This window comes from Thermobia domestica, chromosome 2 (genome assembly GCF_964235325.1).
Source record: "Thermobia domestica chromosome 2, izTheDome1.hap1.1, whole genome shotgun sequence".
Lineage (NCBI taxonomy): Eukaryota > Metazoa > Arthropoda > Insecta > Zygentoma > Lepismatidae > Thermobia > Thermobia domestica.
This window is the reverse complement of record NC_137455.1, coordinates 123,276,689-123,288,848: the sequence shown is the minus strand read 5'-3', so window position 1 is coordinate 123,288,848 and position 12,160 is coordinate 123,276,689. Positions and strand designations below refer to the sequence as shown.

At 34.9% G+C, this 12,160-nt stretch overlaps 2 protein-coding genes across 3 annotated transcripts in view; both read right to left on the bottom strand.

Moving 5' to 3' along the window:
• Positions 1-12,160, bottom strand: part of LOC145675263 (acidic mammalian chitinase-like) — a 354,567-nt gene that overhangs the window by 285,988 nt on the left and 56,419 nt on the right. The window lies entirely within an intron of this gene.
• The window catches only part of eIF3c (eukaryotic translation initiation factor 3 subunit c), a 64,400-nt gene that overhangs the window by 18,280 nt on the left and 33,960 nt on the right, over positions 1-12,160 (bottom strand). For both annotated transcript variants that reach the window (XM_081745630.1, XM_081745634.1), the window contains exons 10-13: positions 8,505-8,714; positions 6,989-7,142; positions 5,555-5,770; positions 4,849-4,989 (exon numbers count right to left, since the gene is read on the bottom strand). In XM_081745630.1, the coding sequence (XP_081601756.1) occupies positions 4,849-4,989; positions 5,555-5,770; positions 6,989-7,142; positions 8,505-8,714 (721 nt within the window). The remainder of the gene's footprint in view (positions 1-4,848; positions 4,990-5,554; positions 5,771-6,988; positions 7,143-8,504; positions 8,715-12,160) is intronic.

Below are 12,160 nucleotides of genomic sequence, written 5' to 3'. Positions count from 1 at the left end.
TACCATGATCATTACGGTCACTTTGGATTTATGAAAGTGTTTAATATTATTTCCCGTATGTTTTATTGGAAAACCATGCGTAGTGACATTAAATCGTACATTCTTGATTGTGAGGTCTGCATGAGGACGAAGGTAGACCATCACCCAGTGAAATGTTTAATGCAATCAGTGCCATCGAAAAACATACGTTATTTGGTCTCAGCAGATTTAGTTGGTCCTCTACCTCGAGGTAAACATGGCGAAACTTACCTGTTAACAGTGTGTGATGTATACTCGCGTTATTTAGTAGCATATCCACTTTGTCGCGCAACAAGTGCAAGTGTCGCAAAATGTCTTACTGAGTCATACATGCTTCATCTTGGTATTTTTATGAACATCTTAGTAGATAATGGACCACAGTTTATTGGCAAGGAATTCGTACAAGCTATGGAAGCATATAACATCAAAATACATTATACTACACCTTATCACGCACAAGGAAATGTTATCGAAAGATTCCACGCTGATTTAGAGAGAATTTTGCGTGTGTTGTGCCGCGATTCTCATTCCTCATGGCCAGAATATATTGTGCAAGCTTGTTTGTTGTTGAACTATACTATTAGTGCCAGTCTGGGAATAGCGCCTGGAGAATTACATCTTAACATCAAGCCAGAAGAATTTACATTGTCACATTTTGGAATTGTGAAAAACAACGAAACAGTCGATGAGCAAGAAGGTATAGATTGGAATGGAAAATTAATAATGGCTGATTTACGGCGAAAGAAAATCATTCAGCAACGTAATGAAAAGTTGAACGTTCATCAGAGAGCTCGAAGAACTTTGTGTGAAGGTGACTTAGTTTTCTTACGTCAGTATAATATTAGTAGCTTGGTAGACAAACGTATAGCCAAACTGTGTGAAGTGTACCGTGGACCTTACTTACTGTGGAAACAAGTTGGTGAAAATGTGTTTGAAGTATTAGATCCGCAGAGTGGCAAATATATCGGATTTCAGAATGTTTCTAGAATGAAGCTGTGGAGACCAACACCAGCTACTAGGAAAAAGTGGCTAGAAATTCTGAAGAAGCATGTGGATGAAGAACAGTTCAGTGATATTTTAGAGAGAGCCGAAAAGGAAGCCAACGGAGATTATATGAACCAAGAAGAAGAAGAAAGTAAAGAAGACCAATTGTGTAGCATCAATAATAAAGATCAAGAAGTGAGAGTATATTCTAGTTTTGTCGACGAAAATATTTTGTGGTATGTACGACATGGTTATTTAGATGAGCGAAAGTTGTTGAGTTTGTTAGAGAAGTATTACCATTAGAACTTCGAAGAAGTCAATTTGAATTTAGAGATATGTCAGGAGATATTAGAGTAATATACACGTTTATTACAGTATTCCTTTTGTTGTTATTGGAACAACATTGAAGTTTTACCTTAAGACCTACGACCACATTTCATGTGCATCGTTTTCTTTTTGTCTTCTATAAAATTCTATGGGGTTTCCTTAGTATAACTTGTTTGTAACCACATCTCTGTGTGTCTTCGTGGTCGTACTTATAGTGGGTAGGTTTATATGGTTTTTGTGGGTTGGCTCTTCTTCATTTAGTCGTCAGACCATCCCTAAGATGGATACAGGTTGGCATCTGTAGACATCTGACTTCGCCTCAATATAATTCTCCATCATTCGAGTTTATATTGGTTTATTTCTCTCTTCATTATAGTAATCATGTAACAGTCATCATTAAGGTTATATCTATAGGCTTATCATAATATCTATATATTTTATTCAGCATCATGTCCTATATAGGTATATTTTAATATTAATTTATCGTGTACCATGTACTTATTCGATGAAGTTGAATGAAGGCGTTGAGGATTGAGACGTGCTTGTCGTGGTTGATGCTCGTGAAGGGATTTGAAAAAAAAAAAAAAAAAAAAAAAAAAAAAAAAAAAAAAAAAAAAAAAAAACTTACATTTTCTTTGTTAACCCATCCCAAGTCAACTTCCTTTTAACCATAATTATGTTATTTTAACCTTATTATAGTAATTACATGTAACACGTAGAAACATACACTTGATATCCATACACGAAGAATACAACACAAGGAAGAACACACGTTGGTCTAAACAATAAGAAGAATACACAGCCTATTCACTTCCACGTAACATGAATGCAGCAGTAGCAAATGCAGCACATTTTAAGTAAAAAAAAAAAAAAAAAAAAAAAAAAAAAAAAAAAAAAAAAAAAAAGGAAGATGCAAACTATACGTTAAATAAGTTTATACGCAATAAGTTACAATATTCCATGCATCTTCATATTGGCGCCGAATTTTGAAAAATAGTCCTGTATAGGGAACTATAGCATGCAGAGACCTTCTAGAACTTCCACCGATGGACCTAGCCCTATCCAATGGGAAGAGGATAGGAGCAGAAGATTTAATTGCCGAGTGTTCATTCAATGGAAGAGAATGAACGAAGAGGCTGGCCTATGGACTGGACATTGTTCTGGAGCATGGTGTAGATTGTGAATAGTGGACAACATGGACAGTGTGACGTGTGCAGATAGTAAAAGTATAAACAGTGTGCTATAACTAAACTGTGAAGTGTTGTTATTCGAATTAAAAAATATATATATATATATATATATATATATATATATATATATATATATATATATATATATATATATATATATATATACTTATTCTTTCTTTTTGTTTTGTTCTATTAATTGCAAAAGTGAAAGTGTTTTAAAGGTTGAAATTAATTCATTGTTTGAAGTGTTTTCTCATTTTATTCATATTATTTGCAATATTTTATGGTATGTGTTAAATATCCAATTTCTTTAAGTATTGAGTGAACTTACATTTGGACTAATAAGACTATAATAAATATTTTTATGCATTTATTGATATATTACATATTTGTGGACTGAATAAACATTTTATTTTAGTGAGTGCAGTGTTAACCAAGCGTTAATGTGAACTATGGCCCAAGTGAAGAGTGCTTCAACAACTTACAGTGTGTCCTCGTCATACGCAGACACAAACTATAAGTGTTGCCAGGGTTCTTAGGATAAACGTATCTCACCAGAACTTTACCTATCAGCTGTTCGGGTGCCATTTGTCATAAACTCAGTTATTCATTATTTTGGCTGTATGCAGCTCAAGCAGTTTAATTCTCTTTTTAATTTAAAGGGACTAGCATATACTAGCAGACGACGTTTTTTATGTGTATGTGTGTGTGTGTTCCCACTCATCGAATGCATGTGGGCGGAGTGACCTTGATTAACACTTCTTCAGCCAATCACAGCTCTGTCTGCTCTTACGTCATTTAACGCGTGAAACCCACGCGAACAGCGAGAGCTGAAGAGATTTAGCGGGAGAAAAACTATTCGGCGCGCGAAAGCAACTAAAAGGACAGCTTCTAGCATAACGCTGCACGGAAATAAAGTATAAAAATGTAACTTCCAAGTATCTTCGCCTATTTAGTTATTTACATATAATCCATATAAATTCAGTATTGTAACCGATATCCCACATCGGATTTGTAAGTATTATTAACCTATTATTAAATTATCAAACCAATTGACGAGTATCTTCTGCAATTGTGCATGTCATCCCCTCACGCCTCGTGGTGATTCGTTTAAGTGCATGGTGCAAAATTTACTTTTTATTTATTTGTGTAATTTGTTAATTTTCCAAAATTACGATGCTGAATTTTTTGTGTCCCTAAAAGTTGTACGTAGAATTTTTGCTTATGTGCGGCTGGCGTTGAAAGGAGCTTTCTTCGGATAACTTGTTTCATCGTCAACGCTCGAGCAAACGTCCTATTTACAACTATATAATATAATGTTTGCTCTATCTGGATCACCATCCTATGGAGTAAACGTTATAAAGCTGGTAAAGTTCTTTCCGTATGCTACCCTAACATGATTTACGTGACATGTGTCGTACACGCCCTACATAAATTGTGTGAAAAAATTCGAACCCTTTATCCTCAAGTTTACAAGTTAGTGTCAAATGGGAAAACATCAACGTATTCTAGGAACACCAACGTATTTTTGGGTTACATGAGTTTGTTTTCGAACTACTTTCTCAAAACCGACTCACGCGATTTTGTTCTTACTTCATAACTAAACATTTCATTAATATTCCTATGATGTTGCAAAAATCACTTTCATGAGAAAATCCCCAAGGGGTACTTTACTCTTAGGGTGAGTTTTCTGACAGTTCTGTAAAATACGACTCTTGCGATTTTATTGTTTTATAAACAAATATTCCATTAATAATCCTAACTCATATGATTTCTTACGGAAAATCTACAAAGGGTAATTTACTTTTGGGGGATGAGTTTTCTTGGGCGATGTTTTCCGAAAACGCCCTATAATTCTGTTCGTATTTCACAAGAAAATGTTTTATTAATAACTGTAGCACAATATTATTTTGTTTAAGGAATTGGGCCAAGAAAGCTTAGTGCGGTGGCCCGTACCTTTTGATATCAGGAAAGTTATATGCATTAGAACCAATCGATTTTGGCACATCACACATAGTTGTTTCAACTGGGCAGAAAATTCGTTGGTAGTAAGCATTCTAGTCCTAATAATAATTTAGCACAATGGTGGGTACCAATTTTCCATTATCAACGAAATGCGCTGTCTACTGATTTTGACTTTAAACATACAAGAACAGTTTAAGATAGTAGTGCAGTACTTCAATAAAGACAATAATTAATCTCACTCAACAGTCGAAATAATCCGCCTATTCATGAATACCGTTAAGTCAAATTTACATAGATGACTTGCACTTAATTTTTCGATCTCTTCGAATGTTTGCAGAAAGACAGTAAAAACTTATACCCCTACCTGGGGAAGCAATCCTTGTGCTAGCAACTCCTTCACTTTGCCAGTCATCATCAAATCTACTAAACAATTATGTGCATCTTTGATATTGGCATGTCTAAATGCACATAGACCAAGATGAGCCATCGTTCGATTATAAAGGATCTGAAAATAAAAAATAATTTTTCACAATACCAACATTACGTATAATTATATTTGATATTACTTGCCCAATCAACTATCTATCAACAAATTAATTTCATTTAGTTTTTAGAAGACATTAAATCTGTTACATATTACATTTTTAAATCTATAAATCATGGGAGCAGAAGCTTTCAATGATACATAATTATTATCATTGCAGAAATGTATATGTTAATGAATGAATTTGTTATCTTTCATCGTAATTATCTACAACAAAGAAATATATATATATATATTGTCATATTAAAATTTCCTAACAGAATTCTTTAATATTTATAGAACAGTATAATATAAAATACCTATTTAATCAGAAGTTTCTCTGTTGAATGTGTGTCAATCTAAATGCAACGACGACTCACTTATTTACTAACATTAACAAGTAAGGAACGGCATGAAAATACAATTTTATAACTAGTTACAAAATTTTTACAACAAACTTTATTTTTTATTTTTTTAATGTTAAAGTGTGCAATAAAACTCAATGAAATAATATTTTTCATTTAACTCATGTGAAATAATATTTTACCTGCGTAGAAGGATCTGAGTGTTGGATGGCTTCTTGCAAATGAGACATAAGCATTAGATCTCGTGCCTGGAACCAGTTATCGTGAAGGGCATGGTGGTAAATGTGAGACAAAATAGCTCTGGTTCGTAGTCGATCAGTGCTGTCTTTGGCATACACGTATTTACACAACTTTTCCATCACCTGAACACTAGTTTCAGTATCTTCTGGTATTGTTCCCTATAAATTAATAAAAAACTAAATAAAATTGAGCAAATAAAGATCGGGGTTCGAGTTCCCACATCAGATCAACGTTCACATTATTGTCATTCTGTCTTTGTTCTGTGGTTACTGGTATTGGTCGGAAAATATACAGAAATTATAATAAAACTTAATATCTAACAGAAACACAAAGAGTGTAACATGAATACTCTGTATGGAAAAAAAATCGACAAACGTACTATAATTACTGGGTTACACACAAAAAAAGAGATAAAGAACAACGGTTTATAACTATTCTACCAGGCCTTGTTTCCATATTATCAAACCAAACGCAACAATACACTGAGCAAGGTTATGTGGTAATATATACAAAACAGACAATCACGTAACAGTTTCAACATAATAAATGTCTTCATCAGACTTTTACTCCTCTTCATCCCCATTCCAATAACCATCCCAATTTTTAGACTAATTGTTTTTACGCAGCTATACCTATTTCCTGATAAGTATTACCTATATAGCAACAAGTCTTGCTCTTTCAGTACGCCATTTATGCCCTCGGATTATAGAGGACATTTAATTTGACTCTTTTGCTCAAAACTGAAATAAAGTTAGTTCATACATGCGACATAGTCTCCAAAACGATTCATTTAAAACAAGAGAAGGAAAAAAGAAAAGTTCTCAATGTACGAAAAGGATCTTTAAGACTAGAAAACGGTGGGCCCTGGCCCACATGACAAAAACTCACACATGATTGAAGCGACAGACTCTCAAATAAAATAACCTTTTGTCTCTCTCTCTCTCTCTTGCAACCAAAAGATATACAGAGAATACAAATAAGCTGTGCATTGAATTCAGTAGCGAATTTCACATTTTTTTCAATATGTTGTACAGAAATACAACATTAAAAATTTACAACTTCTGGAGTTTATAAAATATAACATTCTCAAGTATTTTCATGAAGTATTTCATTGTTGGGTAGTACATTATTAAAGAATATGACGTCACAATTTACACAAGTACTAATCAACAATGAAGAATTTCTTGAAAATTTTAATTATTTTACAATGAAACATTTCGCACAACTTACATGGTAAAATTTTTCTCTTTATTTTATTTTTTGCTGCTTTCTGAAAAATATGCAAATATGCCGTAAAGTGTCCCTTTCTTTCGGCTTTCTACAGATTAAATCTAGTAACAGACTTATGACTAACTACCATATAATGTTTAACTTACCTCTTTCTTTTTCAATACTTCAGGATCAAACTTGTAATATAAATGTTCTATCTTCCTCAGGTAGACGCGACATAGCTCAGATGATACCTTCTGACGTTCCAGATACTCCTGAACTTTGTCGATGATTTGACACACTCTCTTCTCATCCTTCAATCTTGTATGTGAAAAAATATATATATATATATATTAAACTTATGTGATACGAAAAGCACATTTTTAGAAAAACAGGACAGTTTCTCAAATAGGACAGCAAAAATGCCCCATTTCATGAAAGAAAAAGTTCGAACTACGATGACAGAATTAAGACAAAATGAAATATTTATATTTCATTACATTGATCTATTAAAGGCACAAACTTCGACCACTCTTTCTGGTAAAATTGTTTTAAGAAACACGCATTCTATTTTATTCATACTTTTACATATGACAAGCGAATTTCGTTTCCAAATTATACGAATTCAATACTGAACCCGGAAGTAGTAGCAAAATTATACCACTTTCGGTCTTAGAGGAAGATGGTGTCTTCTCTTGAGAAGCTGAGCTATCTATTACGTTTCTGTTCTATGGCGACTAACATTGAAATCTGAATGATAAATTTCTACCATTTTCGATTTGAATAGAGGGTTAAGGGAGAAGATAGAATATATTCTTGGGACGCTGAATCGATTCCGAAAACTGCTTGTCGATATCTGTTCTGATAACTGTCGACAGACAGACAGACGGACATAGCCATCTACAAGACATCCACCACTTCTGCATAACATAGCTTGGAAATCTAAAAGAAAAATCGATGTATGCAACGACAGAGGTTCTTAAATACTTGCTACGATTTATTCCACATTAATCGTACATTGTACAGCGAAACTTTCCTCAATGATCACCTCTCATTAAGTCTGCAAATAGTGGAAGAAGGAATGTTCTCTTTTAATCGGTCATTTCTTTGTTTTTATCTATAAACATAACCCAATAACAGCTTCGAAATACATAAACACAGATTAAAGTAATTCTATATTGAGTTACAGTTACTGCAAACTGTCGTCAACTGAATTATAAGAATACTGTACACATTTTGTTAATTGTCTTCCCAGCTCTTCGAAACCATCAGATCGAGTCGATGATACTGTGAATAATAAAGAAGATCGGTTCAAATTTCTTAATGTTCATACAGATGATATTGAAAACTACAAAGAAACTGCATATGACAATAATTTATTTAACTGTGACGATAGGATATGTAATCTTGACTTATTTTGCGTGTTCACAAACTGATTTGACTGTCTATACTTGTCATTCTAACAATTAATTTCTTTTCTAAAGTTTCTTCTAGTTAAATCGGATTTTAAGCCATTCCATTATTCGGCTCGAAATTACACTACTTAGTTTTTCGCAGCTCTTTGTTACACCTTAATTGTAAATCAATAAAGATATGTCTTTATGTATACCACAGTATAGGTATTTCTGCAACGAAGTTCCATACTTTCAAATGCATACTGAATATTCTTCAGAGAAAACTTACCTCTCTACGTATTCATTACTGTGAGGATCGCATTCTTTAAGAAGTTTAGTGAATTCCTCGTCCAACCTTTCCACTACTGTTAAAATACAGCCACGGATTCTATACGGTGTCTTATCATAGCATTCACTTTCTTCCGTGATGTGTTCACCTATAACAACGTCTTGGGTGGTTAACAGCAAATCTAAAGTTTCAGAAATTCTTTCCAGCAACCTGTAAAGCAAAATTAACATTTATTGTGATATTTCTCCAATATTTCGGTAAAATATGTTACAGTGATTACTTATAAGTTGAAATTTAAAATATTTTAACCATAATTCTGCACCATTTTACACTAACTAGAAGACATTTTTCATTTAAATGTACCGGAAAATATAAAAATCGGGTTTAGTTGTTCCTCCTTTAAATGCTTCGAATTGTTGTCAATATTTTGTTTAACTCCCTAATTACAGGGTTAACATAAATGTTTCATTCGTTTTGAAAAGGTTATATTTTCAAAAGTACTACACACATGGAAGATATATAAAAGAACCACAAACTCACCAAGTTTGTACTGTGTGGCAGCACGAGTACATTATCTTTCCGATCGGGTGTGACAGTGTGGCAGTATGAAGTTAGTACATGTCGAAAATAGAAGGAAAGCAAGAAAAAAGTTTTTGTGTGCTTGGATTGTCAGCTGTTCGTCTGTTATAGCTGTACAACGTGCTTTCAGAAGAGGGTATGGAAAAGAACCGCCATGTAAACAAATCATTTTGCGGTGCTATCGGCAATTCAAGGACACTGGTTGCTTGTGTAAAGGGAAAAAAAAGCACCTGGCCTCCCAGTTCTCCTGAATTAAAGTCCTGTGAGTTCTTCCTGGGTACGTTAAGGACCTTGTTTACGTATCCCCACTACCACAATCCTTAGTCGAGCTCAAAGAACGCATCAGTGCTGCAGTACAGACAACTGACAGGACTATGCTACAAAATGTTTGGAATGAGCTTGAGTATCGTCTGGACTTGTGTCGTGTCACCAAAGGGGCACATATTGAACGTTTGTAGAGGGTTTATAAGCTTGGTGGTTTGTGGTTCTTTTTATATATCTTTCATGTGTGTACGTGTAATACATTTGAAAATATAGCCTTTTCAAAATGAATGAATCATTTATGCTAGCCCCATACAGGGCTAATCAAACTCTTCAAGGGGAAGCTTGACTAACAAGGGACGTATGCGAACCGTGACAGCTAGATATTTATGGAAATTGGTACCCTGAGTAATTGTGGATCGCTAATCATCGTGGTGATAGTCACTTGGTGTGGAAATGATTCGTTTACCCGCTACGTATAATACATATACAAACAGTGATCGGCTGAGGCTGTGCCGAGTTTACCCCAAAAACGCCGGAAAAAGGCAGAAAATGAAAAATGTATGCAGATAACCTGATACCTACGGGAAGGAAACATGTGACCAAGAACACGGCAGTAGTGTTACACAAGCAGTGTTGCCATCCCAACACAAACTTCTAGTTTTTCAAATAGAACAAATACCATTTTATGGCATTAAAACAATTGGCATAAAACATGAAAGAAAATAAGCAAAATGTGGGTTACCAGTGTCGCAAAATAAGGGATGAGGCTCTAAAGTTAAGAAATTATGGGGTCCGTACAATGAAACGAACAAATGTACAGCAATAAGATTGGAACAAATGCACAGTAGGGAGTAAACCACAGCATAAAACATGAAAGAAAATAAGCAAAATGTGGGTTACCAGTGTTGCAAAAATAAGGGATGAGGCTACGAACATGTGTTCAGCAACAAAATTGGAACAAATGCACAGTAGGGACTAAACCACGGCATGCACAGCATCCAGTGACTAATGGGTTTGATGTCATATTGAGTGTGCGGCTAGGACGAGAATTGTACGTATATTGCCATACTAACAATGGCTTTTCTGTTATATATATTGTTAAAATATTTTGTGCCTGTATATTACTGGTAACCTAAATGCAGTGTGTTTTATCTTCATCGTTGTCTCACATGCTAACGTTTCCTCGACTGATACTTATCACAGATCATTAATCTTTGCGAATCGATTCTGACGTACTTTCTTGCCACAGATTTGTTACCTTTCGTGCCACACTTTTTCTGTACTCTTTTGAGGCGCTACGCCGTCGTTTCTGTGGTTTGGAAGGCATGCAGGATTTTATGCAATGTTGCAGTCCCAAGACACTTAGTTTTATAGCTCTTGGGAACGGTTCGAGATATTGTTTCCACACAAACGCCATTGGAATTGCTGCGCTACAGGAAGACTTGCTGTTTACATTTCCGCATTATGTCACATAGGGCTTCTTTCTACGGCTGCTCTAACATGCCCTTTTTGGGTGAATCCTGTATCAAGCCCGTTAGTCACTGGATGCTGTGCATGTTGTAGTTTACTCCCTACTGTACATTTGTTCCTTCTGAAGTCTTGTTGTTGTTGTATATTTGTTCGTTTCTCTGTACGGACCCAATAATTTCTCAACTTTACAGCTTCATATATCCCTTATCTGGCAACACTGATAACTCACATTTTGCTTATTTTCTTTCACGTTTTATGCCAATTGTTTTAATGCCATAAAATGGTATTTGTTCTATTTGAAAAACTAGAAGTTTGTGTTGGGATCGCAACACTGCTTGTGTAACTACTGCTGTGTTCTTCGTCACATATCCCCTTCTGTAGGTATCACGTTATCTGCATAATTTTTCATTTTCTGCCTTTTCCCGGCGTTTTGGGGGTATAACGGCACAGCCTCACCCGATCACTGTTTGATATATGAATTATACATAGCGAGTAAACAAGGAATTTCCGCACCGAGTGACTACCACCACGATTAGTGATACACAATTAGTCAGAGTACCAATTTTCATAAATATCTAGCTGTCATGGTTCGCATATGTCCCTTGTAAGTGATAAGAGAGCTCACTTTCTTGCAGGATTCCTTAGCCACTTCTCAAGCATGTATAAGATTGTGGTGGACAACAAGTCCTTACTTCTTTTAAATATCAAGTTCTATAAAGTGTAACAAGTGAAAAAAGGATGTGTAGCTTTGAAGAATAAAACTGGGATGTAACAGGAACATGACAAGATCCGGAAAAACGACGAGACATCTCGGGGACGAAACATTAAATACACGACGTTTGTTATCTTTATTATGGATATGCTATTAAATTTAGTTGAGTTGATTTTAGTTTAGCGTCCCTTTCAGCAGCGAGGCTATATGAGACGTGGACCTACTGATTAACGTGGAATTCGAACCACATGAGCTCCCGCCGGGAATCGAACCCGGGTCTCCCGCGCCAGAGGCGCGTACGCTAACCGCTTAGCCACGAGGGAGCTCGCTATTAAATTTACTTTCGTAGTTCGAAATATAGAAGAATTATATTGTATTTGATTATTCTTATAATTGTTGAATCATCATCGTTATTGAACAAGTATTTTAGAAAAACTAAAAATGGATCAAAAGACTGCGATCTTGGCCAATAATTAGTTTTTGGATCAGGGGCCACAAAATTTTTGAACGGTCCCTAAATTGAGTTTTCAAACTTTCTACGGAAGAAGCACATCATACTGAGTTTACTGATAGTTTGGGTTTGGCTACACTACATGTAGTTCTCCATATATAAAACCTACAAGAAAATTTT